The sequence below is a fragment of the Brassica napus genome, chromosome A2, assembly GCF_020379485.1.
Source record: "Brassica napus cultivar Da-Ae chromosome A2, Da-Ae, whole genome shotgun sequence".
Lineage (NCBI taxonomy): Eukaryota > Viridiplantae > Streptophyta > Magnoliopsida > Brassicales > Brassicaceae > Brassica > Brassica napus.
The window spans coordinates 11,812,098-11,839,854 of record NC_063435.1 but is presented as its reverse complement, the minus strand read 5'-3'; the positions used below and the strand labels follow the sequence as shown (position 1 = coordinate 11,839,854).

The 27,757-nt window shown below is 35.1% G+C and overlaps 3 protein-coding genes and 1 pseudogene across 3 annotated transcripts; 1 reads left to right on the top strand and 3 right to left on the bottom strand.

Moving 5' to 3' along the window:
* Positions 1-510: 510 nt before the first annotated feature.
* LOC106381349 (mitogen-activated protein kinase kinase 9-like) lies at positions 511-1,680 on the top strand. Its single transcript, XM_013821250.3, has one exon. The coding sequence runs from the start codon at positions 607-609 to the stop codon at positions 1,525-1,527; it is 921 nt and encodes a 306-aa protein (XP_013676704.1). The 5' UTR covers positions 511-606; the 3' UTR covers positions 1,528-1,680.
* A 3,873-nt stretch (positions 1,681-5,553) lies between these two features.
* LOC106381348 lies at positions 5,554-8,158 on the bottom strand. The gene is made up of 12 exons (XM_013821249.3): positions 7,945-8,158; positions 7,786-7,870; positions 7,623-7,710; positions 7,377-7,526; positions 6,915-7,046; positions 6,686-6,836; positions 6,564-6,602; positions 6,416-6,490; positions 6,244-6,303; positions 6,088-6,152; positions 5,833-5,923; positions 5,554-5,743 (listed from the first exon to the last, which is right to left on the bottom strand). Exons 1-12 carry the CDS (start codon positions 8,032-8,034, stop codon positions 5,705-5,707), a joined length of 1,065 nt encoding a protein of 354 aa, XP_013676703.1. The 5' UTR covers positions 8,035-8,158; the 3' UTR covers positions 5,554-5,704.
* A 1,349-nt stretch (positions 8,159-9,507) lies between these two features.
* LOC106378134 (probable serine/threonine-protein kinase dyrk2) lies at positions 9,508-10,854 on the bottom strand. The gene is made up of 5 exons (XM_013818317.1): positions 10,633-10,854; positions 10,138-10,207; positions 9,888-9,956; positions 9,773-9,777; positions 9,508-9,654 (listed from the first exon to the last, which is right to left on the bottom strand). The coding sequence occupies exons 1-5, from the start codon at positions 10,852-10,854 to the stop codon at positions 9,508-9,510; spliced, it is 513 nt and encodes a 170-aa protein (XP_013673771.1).
* Positions 10,855-15,089: 4,235 nt separating this feature from the next.
* On the bottom strand, positions 15,090-27,102 carry LOC106381346 (annotated as a pseudogene).
* Positions 27,103-27,757: the final 655 nt, after the last annotated feature.

Sequence of the window (27,757 nt, the reverse complement as noted above, 5' to 3'; positions counted from 1 at the left end):
TTAGTCATTTTCCATGATATATAGTTTGGATAAATTACAGTCTGATGCATTTAACCACGTGCGTAATAGGACACTCACACAAGTTGCATTTTTAATGAAAAAAAAAGAAGAGACTGCTATTTTAAGTAAGTTGAAATTAAATATTCTCTCTGTTTCTAATATTTTATGTTTTAGATTTTTTTTGCTTTATACTAAATGATATTTTTCAAATTAATGTAAAAATATAAGGGCTATGGTATAATACTATATACAGTATAAATTAATTTAGTATAGGTTGAAATATGTTCAGTTAAATAATTAATAATTTTTTTTAAATATACTTTTTAATTTAAGTGTACAATTTTTTTTTGTCAACATACAAGTTTAAAGTTTTTTTTAAACTTGTATACATGTTGGCAAAAGAAAATTGTATACATAATATTTTTTTTTAAGTTCAAAATTTTAAATAACAAAAAGGAAAAAAGAGGGATAATTAGGTCATCTACACCTTCCTAGTAGTCTCCATTCACACTGAACGACTCTCAAAATCATATAAAACGTGAAGCTTCTCTCTATATTCTTCTTCCATCAGATTCACTCTTCTTTTATCTACGTATCTCTCTTTCTATGGCTCTTGTTAGAGAACGTCGTCAGCTCAACCTCCGTCTCCCTCTCCCTCCCATCTCCGACCGCCGCTTCTCCCTCCCCTCCATCACCACCGCTGCCACCTCAACCGTCCTCTCTAACTCCATCTCCGCCGCCGATCTCGAGAAACTCAACGTCCTCGGATGCGGAAACAGCGGGACTGTTTACAAAGTCCGCCACAAGAACACTCTCTACGCTCTGAAAACAGTCAACGGCGACATGGACCCGATCCTAACGAGACAACTAATGCGAGAGATGGAGATACTCCGCCGCACGGACTCTCCTCACGTCGTAAAGTGTCACGGAATCTTCGAGAAACCAGTCGTCGGCGAAGTATCGATTCTGATGGAGTACATGGACGGCGGGACTCTAGAGTCTCTCCGCGGCGCCGTGACGGAGCAGCGCCTCGCGGGGTTCGCTAGACAGATCTTGAAAGGTCTGAGTTACTTGCACGGTCTGAAGATCGTACATAGAGACATAAAGCCTGCGAATCTGCTGCTTAACTCGAAGGACGAGGTTAAGATCGCTGACTTTGGAGTCAGCAAGATCTTGGTCCGGTCGTTGGATTCTTGCAACTCGTATGTCGGGACGTGTGCTTATATGAGTCCGGAGAGGTTTGACTCGGGAGGAGGAAGCTCTGATGTATACGCTGGAGATATTTGGAGTTTTGGATTGATGATGTTGGAGCTTTTAGTTGGGCACTTTCCGTTATTACCGCCGGGACAGAGACCAGACTGGGCGACGCTGATGTGTGCAGTGTGTTTTGGAGAACCGCCGCGAGCGCCGGAAGGATGCTCGGAAGAGTTTAGGAGCTTTGTTGATTGTTGTTTACGTAAAGATTCTACTAAGAGATGGACGGCGTCGCAGCTTCTTGGCCACCCTTTTCTCCGGGAAGAGCTTTGATTTCCAGTTTCGTTTGTTAAATTAAAATTAATTTATTTTTGTAGAATTTTGTACATATAATATATTATACTCTGGATAAAATGAGAGATTTGTAAGAATCCTAACATTGGCATTGTAATATCATCCGTCAATGATAAAACTATTTCTTCAATCTTTTTCAGTTTCATTAGATTTAATCATATGCTGGTATTTTACATGTTTTTTAATTAAGTTATAGTGCCATATGCTCGTCGTATAAAATATGATATCTAAAGCGAATCATACAACTGAAGAGGTGTTTAACCACAAAGCAAATAAGCTAGTAAATATTTTATTTGCGAAAACAATCAGACACCCTTTTTTTTTATCAGCAGAATCAGACATCTTATAATAGTATTTTATTGCAAAAATGGTGTTTATCTTGGCGAATCATTTGATATCTTTATTTTATAGTTTGTTTTGTTGGCCCATTAAATCTGCATATTATTACAATAATCATAAAAAAACAAATGCAATGAGCACACGTTAAAAAAAACAAAAAAGATAAAGGGGGGCAGGTCGAAGTTTAAATCTAGTTGCCACTTATGCAAGGAAAACTATATTATCGGCTTATCAACTTGCTTGGAGAGCAAATGATAGCTTGCTTGGAGAGCAAATCTATCTTTGGATGTTCGTGGAAGATTCGGAGGATTATTATAGCTTAGTGGAAGAGTTGATGATAATAACAACTCTACTACTTTTTGTTTGTTTTGTTTGTTTCTTTGTTACAAATTTTTTTTTTTTTTACAAAATCACTCATAAATCTAAATAATTATGAAATGGAGACGCTGACGTATTGGCGTACGTAAGGATTGATGATCCAAGCTCCCGTAGGTGTCAGTCTCTTGAGTGTGACAAAGAAATAAAAGTCACCCTTGACTTGAGATGTGTATAATTATATGTATGGTGACCAAGCGAAACAAATTTATATCTTTGTATTTTAAATTATTGTTAAGACTATTCGGTCTTAATTTCAGTGTCTTCGTCCACTTATATCTTTTTATCATCTAAAGGTATGCACACAACTTCTAAAATTTCGAAAAAGTTGGAATGAGGGAACCATAATTCGGTTGTTCATAAAAAAAAGAGGGAAACATAATTCTAAATAAATGACGGAGAAACCGATACCCAATAGTCACACAAACAGACTATTAAAGAGCTCGAAGAACAAATGAAATTTCTGAAACTGAAGAGTTAAAAGAGGATCCGCTTGTATTTTTTCTCGGTTATTTCGCATATATCTGCATAATAACTGTTTTTGGTAACAAATATCTTGATTGATTGAGACATACAATGTTACCTGATTGCAATATTTTGTTGGTAGTATTTTGTGAGTTATTCTGAGAGCCGTGCTTAGAGGCTTTTGAAAAATGCATTTGTCTAGGATCTCTAAATTTTGTATAAATTTTAGGGTCTTTAATTACAAAAAATTACTTTTACATGATAATTAATATATTCTCTTAGTTAAATTTTTTATTTTTATTTGAATTTGAATTGGACTTTAGTTTAAAATAATTAGGTTTGTGATCACTTTTGCTATATTTTAAATAAAACTATAAAGATTCTACTTCTAAAATACTGTAAATATTTAATCCACATTGGTCTTTTTTTATATGCTATGAGTTAGATTTATTTTATATATTTATGAAAATTTGATAAACAAATTATAATTTTTTCAATATATAATTTACTATAGTTAATTTAAATGCTAAGATTTACCTTTTTGACAACTACCAATATTTTAATCAAAAATTTGTATCTTTGTATTTATATTACAAATTCATATTTTTTGTTCATGATTTAAATAATTTATTTTATAAAATTTTGGTGAAGAAAATTTAGAAAGTGTTATGTAATAATTTAAAATTTTTGAATGTTATATATATATATATATATTATTAAAAATATATCATGCAAAATATATTTTTAAACTCGTTTCGGGCTTCCGAAAACCTTCTCGCGGCACTTGGTTATTCTAGAGCTGTAAACTGGGCGAGCCCATGTCCATTAGCCCATATCCATTTGTCCATTCATTGTTTGTGGACAGTAAAGTGACCATGTCCATTAAGAACCATGTCCATTAAAGACCATACCCACTAACACGCATATTTTTATGGGCTGCCATGGGGTCCATAATAACCATATAAGAAAATTTTAAATTTTAATTTATAAGCATACAATTATATATAAAAGTTCATAAAATTAAAATTCATCCATAAATTCAAAAGTACAACAATACATAAGTTCATAAATACAACAATTATGGTTTTGGTGGGAAAAATTGATTTTGCAGTTTTGGCGGAAAAACTCGATTTTGCAGTTTTGACGGAAAAACTCGATTTTGCAGTTTTGACGGAAAAACTCGATTTTTCAGTTTTGGCGGAAAAAACTCGTTTTGGCGGAAAAAACTCATTTTTGCGGTTTTGGCGGAAAAAACTCATTTTTTGCGGTTTTGGCGGAAAACTCGATTTTCTGATTTTGGCAGAGAAACTCGATTTTTCGGTTTTGCCATGGGGTCTATAATGACCATATAAGAAAATTTTAATTTATAAGCATACAATTACATATACAAGTTCATAAAATTAAAATTCATCCATAAATTCATAAGTACAATAATACATAAGTTCATAAGTACAACAATTTCGGTTTTGGCGAGAAAAATCGATTTTGCGGTTTTGGCAGAAAAACTCGATTTTCCGGTTTTGGCGGGAAAATTCGATTTTGCGTTTTGAAGAAAAACTCGATTTTCTGGTTCTGACGGAAAAATTTGATATTAAAATTTAAGCGAAAAAATCGATTTTACGAGTTTAGCGGAAAAACTTAAATTTTATAAGCCTTAGGTTTTGTGACCATTGGACAGTCCACGTCCATAACGCCCAAAACCAATAAAGACCATTTTCTTAATGGTCTTCCACATTTTGTCCAATGAAAACTAATGGGAAAAATGGGTTTGTCCATATTAAGCCCGTTTGTATATGGACATGGGCAACCATTGGACGGCCCGCCCATTTGACACCTCTAAGTTATTCTTAATATCAATCTGATAATCAAGTCTATACAGTTACCGTGTCTTCTTTCATTCTGGATATACCGGAACTGGCCATTAAGTTAGTTTCCTTGCAAGTCTTATAGATATGTCAGTTTTGTCGGTTCAAAAAACTGAGGCAGTCAAAAACTTATACCTTTCTCCATAAAAAAAGTTAAACAACATAGAAATGTTACTTTGTAAAAAGTTATCCACAATGATTACCAAACTGTTCCTCTCTGTTCTTGGACCACCAAATTGCTCAATTCACACAACACACATCAATAATTTAAGAAAATTATTTACAAGCGGAAACATGCAAATCTCATATAATAGATTCCATATAAAAAAAGAACTAGAATCACATCAATATGGATACAATATTAAGTGTTACAAAATTATTGATTTATGGCAGACAATATACTGGCGTTAGAATGTTCTGAGAGACCAATCAAACTCCTCCAAAAGAGTCCACTTCTCTATCTTTTTGATTTGAGAAAAATCAACCAAGAAGTTGCTAAACTCACTTTTTAAGTCGTTACTTTTCTCACTCAATATGCTCAGAAATTTCGACAAAATATATAATTCTTTTTGTATGAATCAAGAAGTTTCTTGATTCACACGTGATAGTAATTGCCTCGTGTGAATGAAGCTAAACTCTGCTGGTTTAGCCAAACTAATATGACACCAGCGATAGTTTCTAGCGCAGGTTCGAAGAGGAGATCGTGCAACAACCCGTGTCAAAGAGCTTGACTGATTAAAGCCTAAACTAGCCTTCAGAATCGGACAATAATCTAGTTACTAACGACACACAAAGTTCGATATACCGACGACTAATATGCAAACAAATTATGGAAATGGCCTAAAATTCCGGCACAAGCCACGTGGTGAAACGCACGTCGTGAAAGAAACAGAGCCGTCGCTTTGGAAGCTGACAGACGAGACATGGGTTACAAAAGAAACACCTCACGTCTCCTATGAAGAAACAAGAAAAGGGAACATGTTTCCATTCGAGTAGTAGCATCTAGTTTCATTTCAACCACATACTACGAGTGATATATATACTTAACATTGTTACCGACATAATAGGTAGAGACAGTGAAGATTGTGATACTCGAGAAAATAACTGTTACTTTATTTACAAGGTAGCCTGTATGTCCTCGTGATTCGAATCTGGAAAATTCAAACAAACAATCCTTTTAAAACTCTTTGAACAATACGAAGTAACAACTACTGCTATTACCTACATAAGAAATAAGTACCTGTGCAAACGCGTAAATTGCTCGTAAGATTCTAGCGTAGTCAGTTTCAAGCATCTGAATAACCAAATCAGCCAGTAACGTCCCCCACATCCTGTACATTCAATCATTCTTCCGAATAAGAAAAAAATCTTATGATGAATAAGAATCAGATCCATGTGCATATGTTATGTAAATTGCAGGTAGGTTCCTACTAGTGCAACTAGCTTTTGTAATATATATTTTAAACAAGCTAGGATTAGGGTAGTGAATACTAACATTGGACCGACTAATTGCATCACTGTTCTTAAGCCAAGGTATCTGGATGCAGCTCCTACAAACCCCTGTGATCAAATAAAAGGTAAATGTAAATCACAATGTAGTTTATGTAACCAATATAGCTCAATATGAAAAAGGATGGAGAAAAGTAACTACATGCTTTGCTGCAAGCAGAGCTGCTCGTGATTCCAAGTTAATGGCAGCTAACTGTCCACCCTGTATTGACAACACTATAACATCATTTGACATATGTATAGCTTCTCAAATCCGTGAGTGATTGATAATAAGATTCTTCTGCAGAGCGATGGATTAGAATACAAACGCAAACCTTTTTCAGCATCTCTCTCCTTATCTGGTAGTTCGCAGCTTCAATGATTACTTTTCCTGATAGTTTCTTAGCCAACTATAACAGGGCCAAAAGAGACCAGTTATATGTAAACATACAAACTGATAAACCTTGGCAAATGTGATCATACCAACTGATAAATCTTGGCAAATGTGATCATTCCACCACCCTGGCAAGAGAAACACATTGTAAGCCAGAGAAAAGAAACGTGGCCATATTACTAAGGTGAAAAAGCTTTAGAACAAGACTAACCTTGAGAATCATAGATTGGACCTCTGAAGCACCTACTTCTAGAGCAGCAAGTAGTTCAACTTTCCATTTGCTGAGCCCGACTTCTAAGCTTCCCTGTACCTCCGATGCTTGAGAACTATCCCACAAGCCAGGGAATATCCCTGACGCTTCACTACATAGGATACGTTAGAACTAATGCAATTGAAGAAAGCTTGCGGAGAAAATCATGAAGTCACCAACAAAAATGTACCTAGAGAAATTGTCAACAAGGTAAAGAAAAATCTCAGCTTCGAGATCCTCGGTTGGCAACTGGCTGGAGCAGGGAATGCTCAACTTATTTCTCACAGCAAGTAGAACGTTTCTGTATGAAGGCCTCCAACCCCTAAAACAGTGAAGAAAACTCTTTTGTTTCAGATTCTTATTGAACATATAAAGTAAGAGATAGTGAGTGACTACTAGTGAATCAGTTCCACAAAGATGAGGACTTCAGTTACAACAGAGTCAATTGGTTCATATCTACTTCACTGAAAGCCTTAAAACTCTAGTAAAAGCCCAAAGCTACTGATTGTCTAATGGTCAAGAACAGAAGAAGCAAGGTTCATCATATCTACTTCATTGAAAGCTTACAACTCTAGTGAAATCTCAAAACAAGAAGCTACTACTGATTGATTCGTCTAATAATGTTTCAAAGGAGAGAAGAAGGAAGGGGTACCTGAGAGTGGAGCGAGCATCTGCAGCGAGAAACAAGAATCTAGATTCAAGAGATTGGATAAAACCATCTCGCACCTCAATATCTTCCCCTATCATCAACCTCTCACCTCCTCCTTTGTTAGGGATTGATTTCAACAGAGGGCTAAAGTAGCTGCTCACAAAAGCAAAGTAACTAACTACTCAGGGCACAAGAACTTCATTGTTAAAGAGTGGACGGTAACTGAATGAGTAGAAGATATTCTCTCACCTGGGACCAAAGAGGATATTCTCAAGCTCGTACAGCTCAGAATCTGTGGCGAGCTCGAAAACCAAACGGAGCTCCGGATCATACGTGCCTGCCAAAAAAATCAAAGTAGGGTTAAACAACAACAACGCTAACGGGAAGAGAAGGAGTGAGCTTTTCATTTCACCTTCCGATGGCGATGATTCCGAAGCCGTAACCGCCGCTAAAGCAACTCCGAGCTGTTTCCTCCTCCGCAAGCCGGCTCTAGGAAGCTTCACAATCACAATCGAATTGAAAACGAAAGGTTGGAAGAAGAAACCTGATACACACTGAGAGAGAGAGAGACCTTGGTCAGACTCAGATGATGACGAGAGAGTGGGAGACGAATCGGAGGTGCTACAAATGGTGGAACGACGGCGCCGGAGACAGTGGTCATCGGAATTTCAGTTACTCACTCTGCTTCTCCTGACGGACCTTCACAACTTCATTTTCTACTAATAATCTTTTTTTTTTTTTTAAAGCTTTTTAATGTATTTAATTTCAGTTGATGATGAATTTTCATCACTAAATTGCAAAAATCCAGGGGGTTTGCTGGGTTAATACAACCGTTTTATATCACCAGTAGAACTCAAAACATATTCGTAACACCGAAAAAAATATATTTTTGTTTTCAAAAGATAAAATACATTTTTGAAGAAAATTTGTTTCAAAAATACATATTTTTTTTATTTAATCCATTAGTGGTAAATTGTTTATAATTTTCTTGAATTATTATTGGTTTAAAGATATTAAAAATTGTTACAATTTGATATATATAATTTATATTTAACTAGTGGTAATCCGTCCTACCGGTAGTAATATAAAAAAGTAACAGAAAAACATATAATAATTTATAGAGTATATTTCATAATATTTAGTTTAGTCTCAGTGAAAAGTGATATTAATATACATACACTATTTTTTGTTATTCTTCTTATAAATCTATGAAATCATATGTTATGCTGTTAAGATCATGTTTGGATGTGCCACATGGAAGCCATATTTGCCAGAAGCTGAATTCGTTCCCCAACTATATCTTTGGCCACCGGACATTTATAGTCGCTTTAGCTCCATAGTACTTGTCTTTTTTCATATTAAGTATGGCATGATGCAGTTCGAGAAACCAAAAAAAAAAAAACTCATATAAAGAAACCACTACTCATATTAAAAAAAAATACAACTCATATAAACACTACCAGATCCCACAAGTCTATTCTAGCATCTCAATCTTTGGAGACTTCATTATTGGTTTCGAAGGTATATGAAGATCGTCTTTGCCAGAGTTAGTAGAGAAGGATGAACCCTAAAACATGTTTGCAACTGATGAAAATGATCAGTTTTGTTGCTATTGGGCTGGAATAAAGTAAAAGATGAAGCCCAAAAACGAAGTCCATCAAACTGTAAATGAAGCACTTCGTTTTGTAAATGGGACAGGTGTCGCCACCTCTTTACCTTATTTGATGAGATGGCAAAAAGAGAAGAGAATAATCTTCTTCTTTATAGTATTAAAATACATGTAAAAATGTTAAAGAATATATTAATCTGAAACCTATGTAGTAGTAGTAATAATAAAAAAAGACTAAGGATCAGCAGATGAGACAAAACAAGTTTTAACAACAATCTGTTCTCAGAGAACAATAATCACAAGTGTTACATGATCTAGTCAAAACTCACAAAAAGTTTTTCTTCTCTAAATCTCCCACCTTTGCACTCACATAACCACCTCTTGACTGAAGAATACAGCCACAAAGGAAGACTAACTTTTACATGGTTTTGGTGCTTCAACTTTGCACAGCTAATAAGGTTTTTTACCCACTAATCTACGGTTTTTTATGATGGCCGAAGTAAGTCACTGGTTGTGTCAGGAGATTTAAGTAGATATTGGCTCGTATGGGTATGAAACCCAAGGGTGCTTGTGGGAATCACGTCCCTTGGTAAGCATTTCATGATCTATAGTTCGTATGATTCCTATAACCCTCGCAAGCAAACTGGCTGGAGAATCATTTTGGAAAAGAACCTGCAAACATAACTCCCCAAAATCAACAACTTTCACTTCCAAATGTTTTGGATTATAGTGATATGACAAAGCAATGGCATCAGAGATGGATTAGGTCAATAGAAACAACATAACTTACATTGCCTGTACATAGTTCAGCCAAAATGCACCCAAGAGACCACACGTCTATCTTTTTATCATAACCAAGTCCCAATATGACTTCTGGTGCTCTATACGACCACGACTGAACATACGAGCATAGGTGATCTGTCTCGAAACAGCTACTTCCAAGGTCGATGACTTTGATTTCACATCTACTGTAGCTTTTCACACAATATGTTCTCAGGCTTCAAATCACAGTGTATAAGTCCAAGTCCATGTAGAAACTGAAGTGCTACAAGGCATTGTATAGTGATTGACTGTACAAAATGGTCCAAAAGAGATCAGGTACTGGCTAGATATTTAACTATGCTATAAATGGTAATGATGAAGCGGTGGACAAACCTGCAATCTTAAATTTGCGGAATTCGTATAGATTAGCCTTAAGAAGTTCACATACAATTAGCAAACGCTCCTGCAAAAAACACATTCAAGGAAACCATTATTTCAGACCATCTCCAAAAGACACTCCATTATATAAATTGTACTAAGGCTAAAATCAATGCTCAAAAAATCGCTAGGCACTTTTTATGTAATTATTGATTAGGTGGGTCCGTAGACGGATTTTTTGAAAACCGCCTATACCAATTTTTAAAATAATCATTCTGAAAAAAATAGTTTCGGTTATAGGCCCCCCTCTTCTAGACCAACTTTTAGAACACTATCTAAGATTGTTGAAGACAGACGCTAATCCAGAGCTGAATGTACAGCTTGCAGAGCTCAAAACATCAACCATCAAGCAAAAAAAGAAACTATTGAATATCCTTAATGTTACACTAATGGGTCATATTGATATTATCTATTAGATTAAATCTGTGCAGCAGAGGCGTGATCATTTACCCGGTAATAAAAGTAATCATACAACCGGAGAAGATTGAATTTGTCAGCAGGATCATGCTTATTGACATACTTCAAAAGTTTTATCTCGTCAAGACTCTGGTCAAAGAAGTCTTTGTTGTTCTTTATGATTTTTATACAGATATCCATTCCTATCTGTAAGTCATGCGCTTGTAAGTTGTATGGCTTTACTGAAGGCTGCTGATCCAAGGTTCTCTGTGACATGGTAACGCCCAGCAATCACCGAATTTAAAACCATGTGAAAGTTCTTTTCCTATGAATTCGAAACCAATTCTGATAAATATCAAACAAATAGTAAGCAGCACTCAGCTATATGAAACTATGACGATGTAATAATTTAGTTATTTCCGGATAATATTTTCAACATGGGGTACTAGGCATGGACACATTTATCCAGAACCAAACCGAACCGGAAAACAAGGTTCAGTTCGGGTTATGATAATATGAATTAACTGAGCCAATACTACTAATCAACCGAATGAATCCTATATCTCTAGAACAAAAACTGAAGCCAAACCGAAACTGAAATCTGAATGGATACCTCATTTCTATAACATAGTTTGTATACTTAAATATTAACTATATTTTAGTTTCAGAATAATAAAATGTTTTAGAGATTATTATTTACAAACCAAATTACCCAAAAAAAAACTGAATTACCCAAATAATTTAAATTATCCGATATTTTTATTAAAAACCCCAAAACTTGATAATTAACCCGATAATACTGGAGTTATCTGACATTTTAATCTAAATTAACTGAAAAACCAGAACCGAATTGGACTCAAAATTAACTTGGATATTAGTCAGTTCCTAACTTTCTTTTTGAACCGAAAACCAAAATAACCGAACCAAAACCGAACAAATCCTATACTTCTAGAACCGAAAAAACCGAACCGATACCCAAAATGTCCAGTCCTATTGGGCACAATACTCATGACCATTACAAACATAAGAATTTGTTACTCAATTAATATCCACATTCCTGACAAGAAAGAGAGTATTCTACTGTCATAGTTCAAACAAAAAAAAAAGTTAAGGAGAAAGCTTACCTATTTTTTCGATGCACGATTTTGAAGTCTAAGGTTTCAAACTCCTCCTCTTGGGCCTGAATTTGCTCTTGGACAGCCACTGTCTCTTCATAATCGAGTCCTGCCAAATTTTCATCCTCTCTTTCATTTCTATCATCTTCTTTGTCAGCAGCATGCTTTCTTTCCTCGCGAGCATAATTTGACAAAGAAGAGGGAGACAGTTTACAGATTTTAGGGACATTGAACTATCTTCTTTCACAGAACTTCGACAACTTGACGAGTCACTACTATTCCGTCTCCAAGTAGCAAGCATATCATCAGTAGCTGTTGAGACACTCAAACGTTCAGTGTAATTCGGACCATCATGTCTACTTGCTTTCTGTTTAATCTTGTTTGGTCCATCACGGGAGTATTAAAATAATAAATTGTTGTCATATACACTAAAACATATGGAGTATTAAAATAATAAATTGTTGTCATTTAAACATAAATTTTAGTTTTATAAATATTCGATGTTACTGAAATTTTTATTTTATAAAGTACTTGGGATTTGATGATATTATAAATATTAGAAATTATGAATTTTAGAAGGTTTCTAGTGAATTAAAGTGTTTTGGCGAAATTTTCTAATTAAGAAGAAAATATAAATCCCATATTTTAAAAAAGAAAATATTTTAGAATGATTTGAATAAAATTATATTAGTTTTTCAATTAACCTAAGATCATCTAAACTCATATAAACAAAATCACTCCAAGTCATTCCAAATTCTATATTGAATATCATTCTAAGTAATATTTCAACACTTTTTTTATTGCTGAGCTGAAATTATATTTTCTATCTAAAATTATGTAAGTTTAATATAAAATATCAATTAGATGGAACTAGAAGTTAAACTGGACAACTGAATAAAATATATTTAAATTTGAAATGATTGATTCAAGCCAAAAAAGACTTACTATAACAAATATTCAAATAAAAGTTCGTAATTTCTATAAAACATTTTTCTTAAATCATAATGAAAATGTAGTAATATAATTCACTAAAAATTTTCACTTTTCAAGCCAAATAAAAACCACTATAAAGCAAATTATTTATTGTGGACTAATTATCATTGAAAATAGTGTTATCAATTTTAAACAAAACTAGATTTCCACCCGCACAACCGTGCGAGTATATATTTTCACAATTATATATATAGATATTTGTTTTACATAATTATTATATATTTTTAATGTTACTCACATATTTAAATGTTTGTATAATTATACCAAATATAATAATTTTATAGTTTTCATGCTGTAAATTAAAATCATCACATATATATGTTGCTTATTATATATTTGTCTTATTGAATTTGCGTTTGATTACTAAACTAAAATTTTTAATGCATGAAACAACATATATGAAAACAATTTTGTATTTAATTTATTATAATCATGATCCGTAATTCAAATCGCTAGATTTTTTTAGTAATTTTTTAATGTTTATTAATTTTATATAATAAATTACTGTATTTTAAAAAGTTTAAGATAAGTTAAATTTTTATATATGTATTATATAGTTTACTAATATTAACCCGTTCTACCAACATATTATATTTTTAGCATAAATATTTTATATTTATGAAAGTAAAATATGTTAACTTATCAATTTAAAATAATTTTATCATATTTTGTTCAATATAACATTTTTATTTTAAAATGATAGATATTATTATAAAATTGATAAAATAGGATATAATTTTATTCTTTTAGTAACATTTCATTACTAATTACAAAATTAGTTGAAAATATTTATATTCAATTTATGACAATTAAGATCTTATTATAATCTTTTTCAAGAGATTTGTTAGAATTTTTTTTTTTTAAAAGAATTAAAAGATATAAAAGATATTATGATTAAAGTAGTTAAAAATATTATGTATATTAGCATTAGTGATATACATTTAATATAAAATTTAAATGATGGTCCAAATAAAAATATCACTCATCAAAAAGTCATGATTTTTATTTTATTAGAAAACAAATTTGAAAAAATTAAAATAAAAATAAATATAAATATTTATTTCTAACAAAATGTTTTAAAATTATTAGTAAATGTATTTGTGAAATTAATTAATTTCATTTTATTTAAATTTTCGTTTATAAACTAAAACAATATTCAATTTTAATTTTTAATTATATTTTATGATAATTTAAATTAAAACTAACTAATTTTTGAAAGTAAATTTAAAAAGATTTTAAAAAGATTTTAAAAAGATTTTGTTAGAATATTTTAAATATATTCATTTGTATTTCAAATAAAAGATAAAGATATTTAAAGATATAATAATGAATTTATGTTAAATATGATATTTTCTAAGAATGGTCCAAACTAAAAAAATCACACATGAAAAGAAGTCATGACTTCTGTTTTAATATATAAGATTACTTAAAGATTGAATATATATATATGTAAACTATAAAAAATATTTATTATGTGTATCCTAAACTTTTTTTTAGTCATATTTTGTTGAGTGAATCGATCCATAAAACGACATCATTTTATTATCAAATATTAATTATTTTGTTTGTCATCGATCATATCATATACTATGTATTGTTTTTTCAGTTTTCCAAAAACTCTAATGATACAGAAATTTCTTATTGTCATAAATAATAATTAGTGACAAGAATTCTGTTTAAATATTATCAATTTGATTATATTTATATTATCATCTATTAACCAAGTAATCATGTACAACTTGACAGCTCGCCCATACTGAATGAAAACAAAATCTACATTCCTTCTAAAACAATGAATGGGGAGACAACAACATTTTTGTTGAAGTTTATCACTTTAATATATACATTCAGAATACCAATAAAATTTAACTGAACTAATTGTGTACAAATACATGTTATACATCTTTCACAAATATTTTATAACTTTGATTTGAGTGCTGTTCTTATTTTTCCTGCTTTAGTTTTGGTAAGCAAAATTGAATAAAATGGATTGACACTAAAATATGTAAATCTTTTTCTTAAAGTGATTTGTTTTTTTTTTCAACTAAAACCTTTTCACTGCATGGAAAAAGTGAAAATGTCTACTTTGGAATGGTGAACCAATCAAATACATGTTATACAGCTTTTACAAATATTTTATAACTTTTATCTAAGTGTCTTCTTATTTTTACTGCTTTGGTTTTGGTAGGACAAATCGAATAAAATGGAGTGACACTAAAATGTGTAAATCTTTTTCTTATGTGATTTTTTTTTCAATTGAAACTTTTTCACTGCATGAAAAAGTGAAAATGTCACTTTTGGAATGGTGAACCAATCAAATTTTCTTTTTAGTTTTCTACTTTCCCCCACCACTTTTTTTAACTACAAAATTTTACCAATCGCAACCTTTTTTATTTTTTTACATTTTGAAAAGTTAAGCGAGAAATCCTGACTGAGCCAACCGTAGTAAGAAAAAGAAGCAAAAGTCTTTATATAATACACCCTAGTGCCGAAATCAAAAACCGTTGATTGAGCCAAGACGTTAAAGCAAGTTGTCGAGTTGGGTTTGCAGATCCTGAATAGATATCACATTAACACTAGCTTGTTCTTCAACTGAGTACTCGGCTTTGAGCAAAGACTCCACTTGTGTATGAGCTTCCACAATATTTGTCCTGAATATACAAAACATATACATTATAGGGTCATCAAATCCACGCATTTGTTAGTATTCAAACTAGCAAGAGGCTTGGGTTCAGACAACAAGAACACAAAACCAAGATGGTTTAGATGGTAGTCGGGAGTAGCAGAGGATTTGGAATAAGTAAGACTTACTTGATCGGCTTGAAAAGTATGGTCCTCGCGTTGATGGATTCTGCAGATAGAGTTTCATTTTTGCTAAAATCGGAAGCAACTCTTGCTGTATTGCTGCATATACCTACAAAAAGTGATACAAATCATCATTTCACTGTGCTTACTGTTATTAATTCTTGTACTAGAGAACAACAAATGCATGTTTGAGGGATCATTAGCATCTGTATTTGTCAGTCCTAGGAACTACTGATGTACAAATATTTTAATATCATGTATCAGTAAAGAAGTTGCATCCTGGAGAGCTTGATAGGGAACAACAGGATATAGCTGCCATCTCTATTCCTGAAATATCTAAAAGAGTACATTTCTTATATCGTACCTTCTGAACAAGTTCAGCCACCTTATCTGGAGTAGCGATAGCTTGTTCCTTTAGCGGCTTAGCCATGACAGAGTCAACTTTTTGATTCTGAGTTCCAGTTGAAAGAGCAACTTTTATGGCTGTCACTTGCATACAAACCAAGCCAAACTGTTACGCTGTTTCATTAGGTGAGAAGCCCCTTTAGATAATAGAGCCCCTCCTCTGATGATCGGTGCATTGTGTTAAATAAATGGACGTGACTACGACACAAATTTAAGTTATAAATGGTCTGTAATGCATTGGAGGAGATTTTAAAGTTTATTGAAAATGGAGCAGTGCAAGGATACTGACTTGAACTTTAAAAGTTTCCCAGAAAAAAATAAAAGGAAAAGAGAAAACCCACCTTGGTTACGAATGAAAGCATAGGATCCACAACTAGCTTAGTGACTGACATGATGAACTCCTCACAAGTTGTCTTAAGACATTTTTCTAACTCCTGCCAAAAAAAAAGGGTCCATGCATCATTCCCATTCATATAAAGGATCCAGCATCGAAGAGGCGTCCAGGTAAGCATGATGCAACAAACAAGCTAACAACAAAAAATTGAGATCATCTGCAACAGCTTGAACTGAATACAGATGCTTCAACCAGTTCTGCCCAACAGTAAACACTAGCTCTGCCAGTGGCTGGGCTACAGTTTACTTGGTAGTAATGTATTAGATATCGACTTGCATCGGTTATCAACTTTTAATGTACATGATGGAAATAAGACTACATCAAGCAGCTAGGTATGGTCTGCTATTAAGTTACCATATCTCTTTAGGCCTACTAGAATGGCAGAAAAATAACCCAGACTATGACATCAAATTTTTAATCTTTCACCAATACTGGTAAATCAGTCTTGCAGAAAGATGCTCATGGTTTACATAGTAAAACAAAATCAACACATTTGAATGACAAAGTTATGTGAACATGAGGCTGATACGAGGGCCCATTTCCTGATGTTAATGGGCTGGATTTAGGATGATCTAATGAGTTATTTAACCTAAAACATATTTAGTATATAAGAGAGTGCGAGAGCAAGAGAGAGAGTTATCAAGTTGTTGATCATTCATGTCATGGGGAGGTTGAGAGACTCCTAGTAAAATCTCTCAAACGTGTTCTCTTTTTATAATCATAAATAACATCACTTGATCTTCTATTCTCGTTATTACTCTATTTACCAGTTCCGATACCTAAAACGTATCAACTTGGTATCAGAGCTCAGTTACGAGCCATGGGATCGATTATTGTTCCAATCTTTTACGGTGAAGATCCAGAGTTGTGGATTGAGTGGATCGACGCGTTCGTTTCTGCTCACAGCTTCTCTGATTTCGAAACCATACAGTTTGCATACGGGTTCATTGAAGGCGAAGCTCTAGAATGGTATTGTGATGAGATTGCTCGATCTGTGTTCAACAGCTGGGAGGATCTCAAGAAACGGTTGTTCCAGAGATTCCGCAAAAGCGTTGAATTCGCGGGGGAACTAAACCTACAGGATCGTTTGAAGCAGCTAAGTCGTGATATGGATCGTTGGGATGAAGACGAGGCTAAGAAGCAACAGGAAGAAGAGATGATGGTTGCTGGAGATTCGAATCAGATCCTGAGCTCCGTCGAAGGATTTGTGAAGAGTTTCGAGTCGGCTCTGCCTGAGACAGTATCGGGAGAGAAGGATGATCTGATTCTGTACTCAAATCAGCTGATCCCAGAGGTGAAGAACGAAATGTTAATTCTGGACTGTCCAGTGTTGGTGCAAGAGAAGGATGATCCAGAGACTGAAACCCTTGTGTTCGAAGAGGATAACAGCTTAGAGACAGAGATGGATGTTGGTGCCTGCCAAGTGTTCGACCCAATGCCGAAGAGAAGAAAGACAGTGCTTGCAAAGAAGTGGATGTGGAAATTTACAAGGAAGAGGAAGAAGAGAATGAAGTTAGAGCAGCTTGAGAAGAAGTGTGTCAAGTCTAACAAGGAAGAAAGTCATTGTGAGAGTATGAGACAGAGGATGGAGGAGTATGAGATAAAGAGAAATAAGCATCTGATGGAGCAAAAGGAGTTGAGGCAGGGACTTAAGAGAGTTCTGAAGAAGCTAAACAAATGGATGAAACATAAGTTCAAGCAGAAAAATCACAAGGAATGGATCAAGCTAGATGGTGTCGTGATGAAGATTAGGAAGTTGCTAGCTGCCACGAAGGAAAGAAAAGCAAAATGGCAGAATCTCTACACGAGTCTTGTGTCCAACAAAAAGTGGCTGATGAGATTCAAAAAAAGGAGGAAAGTGATAATGAAGATAGCCAATGTGATGAGAAAGAAGCTCAAACACAATCACAAGAAGCAAAAGAAAGAGATTAAGAGTAGGTTTTCTGGTAACTATATCACTGCTTTTTGGAACTCAAAACGTGAACTGTGGGTAAAGAAGTTCAGCGGCTTGTTTATGAGAAAGCTCTGTAAGATGGTCTACTTGGAGGGCAGAAAATGGCTGAAACGAAATGGTTTTGGGAAGCTGTATTGGGGGCTGAGGCTAGTTTCTACTGAGAGGAGGGAAGTCTTGAGGGTTAACTGTGTACCTGAGGGAAAGCTTAACTCGTTTGTTAAGCTAGCATGGATGAAGTTCTTGGAATGGAAGAGGTATAAGCAAAAGCAGCGTAGGCATGACAAGGCAGACCAAATGCGACAGTTATCCAACCTTGGCATCAATGCGATGGTTCAGGTAACAATGATATTTGAGTTGGCAGTAGTAGAGAAGAAGTCTCTCATCAGTAGTAGAAAAGTTAGGTTTCGAAAGAAGCACATGAAGAAAGAGCTGTCCTTTGAATTATTACTGTCATCGGTTCGTAATACTTATAATAGAAAAGAGATCGTGGAGGGTGCTATGTGTAGGCCAGGTACTGTAACCAGGTATTTTGTAACATGGCGTGAAGTAGACAAAGGCCAAAATGTGGAGCTTATTTGGAAAGTCTTCATATGGTTTGAGACTTGGGATTACATCAAAGCTAACGGAAAGGAGCAGGAAGAAAACATAAGAATTCAGGTGCCACAGTTTGTACATTGCGTTGCAGAGTTATCTGTTCCCTCAGTCATTCAGTGGAAGGAGATCTGTATAAGGGTATACATGAACCAAGAGCTGCAAAAACAAATAGGCAGGGGATATGGGCTTAACTGGATGGGAATTAGGACTGTTTTGAAGCCCTATGAAGCTGTTTGCTGGAAATTTCAAGAGTGTGAATCCTTGACTCTAGCTTCAGGTCATGCTGCTACAAAGGAGATGTTCCACTTTCTGAAACCACCTGAGTTTTCTATCTTCAAGGAGGGGAAGGGGCAAGAACTTGAACAAGACAACAAAACTCAGGACTCTCCTGGTAGTACTCTGTTTATTCCAGTTTCCCTAGTAACTGATAATGACAGTTCGTGGAACTCAAGATGGGACGTTACGAGTCAAGCTCTTATGGCATTTGATTCAAACGAGAGGGAGGCAAGTAGTTGGACTCAGGTTGCTGCGATTGATTTTGATTGGGATCCAGGCGGGACAAGCTTAGAGAAAGTTCATGAAGCACTACTAATTATGGCAGGTTGCTTACTTGCGATGGAACAAAGGATTTTTCTAAAGTTGAGTGTAACAAGGATGAAAAGAAGCCTTGAAGCTGATCTGGTGGACGAATTTGAGATGGGGAGGTCTTCTGTAATGGGAATGAAGCTTCCACTTGTTAGGGAGAAAACTTTGCAACTCACAGTGGACCATTTCCATCCTCATGTGGCTCTAGTTTATGTTGAGTTGTTGTTCCACTTCACAAGACCACCAGAGGTATGTCTAGTTTCTGTTGAGGCATTGTTCCACTATACAAGACCACCTGAGATACATCAAGTGACAGTGGAAGAGGGTTGGAGCAGAGGGGGAGAATGTTATGACCAAGTGAAAATAGGACGATCAAGTGGGTGGTTCAGAGAAAACTTGCATCATCTCCAACCTTGAGGACAAGGTTAAATTGAAAGGGCGGAGTAATGATACGAGGGCCCATTTCCTGATGTTAATGGGCTGGATTTAGGATGATCTAATGAGTTATTTAACCTAAAACATATTTAGTATATAAGAGAGTGCGAGAGCAAGAGAGAGAGTTATCAAGTTGTTGATCATTCATGTCATGGGGAGGTTGAGAGACTCCTAGTAAAATCTCTCAAACGTGTTCTCTTTTTATAATCATAAATAACATCACTTGATCTTCTATTCTCGTTATTACTCTATTTACCAGTTCCGATACCTAAAACGTATCAGAGGCAAATCTATAACTGATAGTGGGTGGAATAGAAAAATAACAAACCTTCTTGGCATCTATTTGGCTCTCCAGAACTCGAGGTGACAGGATCCTTGCAAGAGAGGTTGACCTAGACCAATCAAAAAGTGACGCTTGACCTCTAAGTATCCTCCTCAGATGTTCCTAACCACATTTTATGAGTGATATTAGTTAATACCGAAATATAGCCAAGTCAACAGCAAAGAAAGAAACCACTGGAAGAAAAAGATCTGATACATGGACCAAAGACAAGCACTCTCAAAAGCTATCGTTTCAATCTATCATACAAAGTGGACCTGACTGTCGAAAATACTAACCAGTAAATGAGAGAAATCAAGCTCTTTGTGGGTGACTGAAAATTCTATATCAAATGGCGCAATCTGAAAACAAATATAAGTATCGTTTAGAATATAGTCATTGAATCTATAGCAAAAGAAGCAAAGTAAAGATAGATCAGCCATAACCTGTTCCCTCAAAATAAGGAGATGCTTGATAAGGAACAGCTGGCCATCCATTGTAGTTGATCGCTTAATGACAAGCTTGCTGGCTTTCTGTTACATATTTGACAAAATAATGTGGACTTGTAACCCAAATACACAATGGCACATCTTCTGTAAATGAAAATAAGGACAGATGAAAAAGAATCAAGAGGCAAGGCGATGAATGCATGGTTTTCTAGCTTGCTTACTTGAACTGACAAAGAGCAAACTTCTACAGCGTCCTGTGGAACATAAGTGATAATCAGTTAGACAACTGTGCGTGTCTTCTTTAACAGAATGAGAAGCAATAAAGTTACTGATAGACCAGTCTTGCCTGTGCTAATCCGGTGAAAACTGCAGGCTCCAAGCAACGATATAATTTAGATAGACAAGAGAGAGTCTTCTCCAGAGGTGGGTACCAAGTCTTGTATACATCAGCGTTTTCATCATCCTGCACCTTCGAATATAAATATACAACTAAAGATTACCAAACAATAGGAATAATCTGAAAATTATATTTTACCCCGAGATTGGTATCAGATGGCGTATTAGCAGATCTCTCCAGCTTTCCAGGGTAATTCAGATCTTCAGAAGAGGGAATATAATTTGCCATCTGCAGAAGTAAGAAGAGGACTGAAACAGAGCAATTCAAGGAAAGCAAAGTCCTCTACGAATAAACAGGATTACACAGCTGAAACTGATAAAAAAAATTCCTATTATCAATAGTAGGTGTTTAGTCTTAGTGGTGACAACATATAAATTTCACTATTTCTACATAGACGCAGATGAGAATCATGCTTGTGGAAGTAAAGGCCAGGGAGAGAAACAGTAACGAAGTTGTAGAAAAACAATTCTGGCAAGGTAAATTCGGCACCTCATCTCGAATATATGTTCTGGCACGAAAAGTCAATCTCTCGTTAACATCGGCTAAAAGTCTTTGTAATGTAGGCCGCAGTCCAGCCAGGGGTTCGCTCTGTCTAGCGGACTGCTCTCCCAAGACTTCGACTTTAAGGATATGAACAAGCTCACATAGAAGGTCAATATCTGCCTCGTGAATCAGTTTCGGGCGTAATATGTCATACAAGTACGTAGACCTGTTCAGGAATCAAGAAAATATGATAAATTGGATGCATCCAGTGCCGGTCCGGACTTAAATGGCGCCTAAAGCGTACTTAAAAAATGTTGCCCCCTGATTGGCTTGAGATTTTATCAGCTCGTCTTGTCTCTCATTTCTCTTTCTATTTGCACATCCACTCGACTGATTCCTGATTCTATTTCCCGGTAACATTTTCTATAAATTTAAAAAAGCAAAAGTGAGCATCTATTGCAAATCAAATAGCAATACATATAATACAATATAATAAGTAAAAACTATAATCTGATCAAAAAGTTTCTTTCACGTTAACTTCGTAAAAATTAGTAATTTTTACAGAGTTTTTAGTTTTATGTTTGCGCATATTTCAGAATATTTTTTTCAAAAATAATATAACTTACGGAAAAAAACCTTACAGGAACAGCAGAAAAAATACATTTAAGAAGGAGAAGTGTTCTTGTGTAACTGATTTGACCAACGCAAGGTGAATGTTATATAGACTTCAAGATGGTAGAGAAAGGGCATTAAACATGGAGAAAAAATGATTTAAAAAAAGAGAATTTGTATTCCCTACACACCAAATATCACATATTTGCACTCCATACACTATATCCCTCTAATTTTTTTCCCCCTATCATTACCATTTACCCCCCATTCTATGGTATCTCACCATTTTTAGTATATTCAGCAAATTAGCTCTTAAAAAAATGTAATATCAGAGAACAAAGGGAATAATTAGGTTTGGGTTAACTTGTTTGTTTTATTAACACACAGAAAGGAACTAAAAGTTGTTAGATAGTTGAGCACGTCTTTTGCGATATTTTTAATGATTATCAATATCAAAAGCTGAAAAATAATAAAAAGGAAATACTGGTATTCGAACTTAGCTCCCGAGGTAATTGTGCAAGTATACAAACCACTAGACGAAAGCATCCTAACACAATTTGGCGCCCCTAAATATATGTAAACTCCGGTGTCTAAAGCCCTTGCTTTATGGACTTTAGCCCAGGGCCGGCCCTGGATGCATCGAATAAGATATAAGAAACGAAAACAATCTGGATCAACAATGCTTACTCATACTATATCCTAGAATTTCAAGAAGCCATATTCAAATTTAAGGAAAGTTGACTACAGTGTAATGGATCCACCGACTACAACAAGTCAACAACTACAATATAGTTGGAAGCATGGCATAAGATATAAGAAACAAAATCAGTCTGCAAGATACTAGCCATAAAAGTTCATACTTGCTTCAAACTCAAAAACATGATAGCTTATGCTTACTCATATTCTCTGAGCTTAGGCTTTTCAGAAGTCATAGACTCATAATCAGATTCAAAGAAAATTGACTACAGTGCAGTGGATCCAGCAAATATAACAATTTCCCATCTCAAAATACAAATAACGCGACTAGTATTAAACAAAACAAAGATAATATTATCAAGGCAATGCCAGGAAAGTAGGTTTCCAGTTCACAGTTAACAATAATGATAGGGCGGATACACTGCTGTGTAATAGATGATGACCACTAATAGTGTACAGAGAACGAGAAGGAAAGTACATTTGCAACGTCTCAGATATTATGTATTCAGGTAAGATTTAGGTTAGATGCTTATGGCAATCTGTATTAGCTTTCTATATTTCGGAATAAAAGGCACAAAAAAGTATTTCAGGGTTAAATTGAACAGAAGCAGAAAGGGTGAATATGGAGCACGACTCAGAAACGCTTACAAAGGATCCACTAAAGGTGCCAGACTCGAAACTTCTTCTGATGATGCTGGAAAGAAATGAGTAAACAGTTGATTCTCCATTTGACAAACCTGAATTCATAATGTGAGTTAGGTCGTGTGGTACAGTAATTTACTTTTTTAAGAAACCAAGTCCATTAACAATCTCTAAAATTTTCACTTGATAAAGCTGATAATCCAGCCATTATCTCTCTCGAAGACCGTCATCTGACCTTTGAAATCACACAGAATAACAGATATATTAACATTCTCTAATTTTCTTATATGTTTCTATCCCCTAAAATGATAGCAACGTCCTTTTCTACTAAACTGACATAAATCCTAGTTTCTCATGTGAATAAAGAGTCCCTTTGTTTTCCTTTATATACCTGCATCAGATATGCACAACCAGATCTAGTCAAAGATGGCAGTGCTTCTTTCTTCGTTGGTGAACTATGCCTTTGACCTGCTAATGTGAAATGAAAAATAAACAGGCGATTATAGTTACCTGCAGATAGAAACTGAACCATATTGTCATCCAGAAAATAAACTCACCAGAGAAAGCCGCTGTTCACAGTATAGTCTGTGACATTCTGCAAGGATTTGGACATATTCCTTTCTTGCTGACCGACTCTCGATTTCCGCCAATACAGGTTTAAGCTGGACAAATAATTTTTTTCGATGGTCAGGTCAACATCATAAGAAAAAAAATTTCACCATGCCGTAATCTCAACACTAAACTCACAAAATTGAAATTGAAAAAATGCTACAAAAGCTACATTCCTTTGTCTTTTATCAAATACAGTGACCCTAGTATTTTTGCACTACAGTCTAACATGGAAAAAAAAAAAAGGTATCACCTCATTTGCAGCAGCCTTGAAGCGAACATATATAACAGATGCCTCGACACCCTCCGAGACAGATGCTTTGTTTCCATCCGTCCCGCGAAATGCTGCCTGAACCTGACAATAAAATAACATGTTTGTCTCACGAAAACTAGACATAACTACAAAATTCATTCTACTTGCCTAGATTACAGGCATATGGGTATTCAATACATGTATATACACAGTCACGATAACTTTTTACATGCTTCGTGTAAAGTGTGCTAGAATATATGCATATTACAAAGAATATCTACCTGGGAAGCGGCAGTTTTGAGCACTGCAAGGATGTAAGTTCGAATCATGCCCAAGGCGCGTGACTGTAAAACTATAAATGTTTAAGTGGTCTCTCATAACAGAGGTTACAAAATAATTCTGGAAATAGTGTGTGCATGCCCAAGCAAGCGTCTCTCAATAAGATTGAAATAGGGAGGAGAGACAGAGAGCGTGAAGGCTCTTTCCTAGTACCTGTAGCTGACGAAATTTGAGTAAATAAACACTCGACTCCGCATATTGAGGATTACTTTCGATGTACCTACAGAACCCAGGGTAAAAGAAGCATATTACAATCACTTCATGGGAGCATGACGAACGTTATATGCGGCATTCTTTTAGAAAATCGCCACGTAGTGAATGTAAATTTCATAATATTGTATGCAAAATCATTTACTCACGAGATGCACTCATCGAGCCGTTTCAGTAGTGGGAGAAAGTTAGAGTTTGATTCATTCATATTTGGAGAGTAAAAATTGGAGGATATCTGCAAAAGAAGGGAAAAATTAGAGCAATAGTACAACTTGTCGTGTTTTTCTCCTAAATTTAAAACCAGTATTCAATGGAAACATACACTACGAAACTTAAGTTCCACGTGAAGGCCAAGTTATGAGTAAGTAAAACAAGGGTACAATCTCAAGCAACTACACACTTACACACACATGCAAAATTATGTCAGTAGGCCAGTTTTTTTAAATCTTACATTCTCCAGTTCATCAAAATAGTTGAGCTTGCTCCTTAGTGCTTCTGCAAACTCCATCAATTTCTGCTTCTCCATTAACTAGAAAAGGTGGAAGAAAGAGCTCAAATAAGTAAACTATAACAATCACACAGCGGGCCAAAAAAATTTGATCAGCCAAGATGCATGAAGTATATTTTTTTTTTAGTTTTCAATAATTATAGAAGGTAGGAGGAGAATACATTCTAAAGATTAAGAGAAACAATAAAATCATTTTCCAGCATAAAAGAGGGTAGAAAACAATACCAGTCGGTCGCATGCATCATGAAGAGTTTTAGTCTTTGTTGTTACTGTTTGATGTTGCAGCTGCAGTTCGTTAAATAGGTCAAGCGTTTCATCAACCTGCGTAGGAGAATTCCTAAGGTCACATACAGCAACAGACGCCTTAATAATTTCTTGCAAAGGTAAAAGCTTGGTGGAAACCTGTCTGGTGGAGTATATTATCACACGTCTGGATGCGCTCAGTCAAAGTATTGACATAGTGCAAATAGTTTTCCTCTGTCTGTGTCAGAAACGAACAAATCAATTAGCCAAGTAATCATCCGCCACTTTTAACCTCGGAACAACATGACTATCACTAACCTCAGACTTCATCGCTGATTCAAGATCAGTAAACCATTTGTAAAACTGTAATAAAAGCAATACACGTCGAAATAAAGAAGCATTAGCAGACATATAGAGAGACCCAAGAAAAGAGATGTCCACACCACAAATGCAGATGCAAATCCTACAGTATCGCATTCTTTATCAAATAAATCTTTCTACACGCACGCCAAATTGAAGATGCAATAGCACATATCTAGAGATGAAATAAAAGAGATGTCCACACCACAAATACAAACGCAACTCCCTACAGTACCGCATTCTATTATCAAAATCAGCTAAGCATTGTCTTTCCCCACATAAGTCACAGATTTTTGGATTTAAAGTTGCAGGGCAAGATATTACCTGATTTGTGTTAACCAAAACAGCTTCAATTACTCCAGAATCTCCCAAGTTTGTGTCCTCTGCTGAGACAGACAAGCCATACTCGGGCCGGTAAACATACTCATGTACCTAAAACCAGGAACTAACACTCACACTTACATCAAACGGAAAAAAAAAAAAGAAAACATTCCAGAAAACTCCAAAACAAACAACTTCAGACTCACAAGATTGGCAGGGAATGGCCGGTCAGCGACTGCGTGAGATAAAGAAACTATAGCTGCTTGTTGCTCCTCTGTCAAAGGAGCGCTCTGCAATGTATAGTAACCACATTACACATGAAGAAGATAACATGGCAAGCCACACTGAATCTCTTAAATTCTCAACAAACAGAGGATCTAACTAATGTAGGATCACTATCCAGACTCATCAATGGATCGTTCCTGGATCTAATGGCGGGTTCTCGAGCGCGATTACCTGATCCCAAGTGGAAGCGAAATTGTAGCCTTTGGAGATGGCTCCAGATTTGGGAAGGCTTGGAGACGATGCCACCTTAGTCGCCATATCTACGGCGGTTTCTTCAGAATCTCGGGTTCGATTCGTCGCTTGGAAGATGAAGACGAGTAGACGACGACGATCGTTTCGTTTTACTCTTTATCTTGAGAATGTGTTCATCTGCGATCTAAACAGCGTTACCGTTACACGAACCAAAACGCCAGAAAGAAAACGCTTTTCCGCGTTTGCGTTCGCAACAAATGCGATTAAAGGCCTGACTGGTTCAAACGCAGCGGTTGCAATTGCGGTTGCGGGAGTTCGTGGATGCGGGCGATTGCGGTTTCTAGCGGTTTTAAGAGATTTGTACGATTGGTACTGCGGTTAAAAATTAGTGCGTTTGCGGGTGACTTATGACTGGTTAATTACCTAATGCGGTAACAGTCAAATAATAAATTAACAATATTTACATTTAATATAATTATAAAAATATCAAAAATCATAAAAATATAATAAATATAAAATTTATATTTAGAAAGTTATAATTTTAAATTTTGAAAATTTATTGAAATTGTTTTTATTATAAAATTTTATAATATTAATTAAAATATAATATATATATATATATTTTAATATTTTCATAATTTCAATTTTAAAATTTTTATTAAATATTTTTACTTTTGTATATATATTATTTAAAAAAAAAGAAAAAAATTGTATCTTCCCGCAACCGTCTTCAAACCGCAAACGCTAGCTGATGCCACTTTTTGAATTTATGAGATTCAGAGCGGTTTGAAACGGTTTAGAGCGATTTGAGTGATTGTTGCAAACTGCCAACAATCGCTACCAACCGCAAAAGCTGCGTTTGCGGGTGGTAACGGGAAAACGAGTCGCCCCCTAAAGAAAGTTGGGTAACGACCGATTAGACCCCATGTTCGAAAACGCGGTCAACGCGGCCGATTCCGCGGCGGAGAAGCGTTCGGCGGC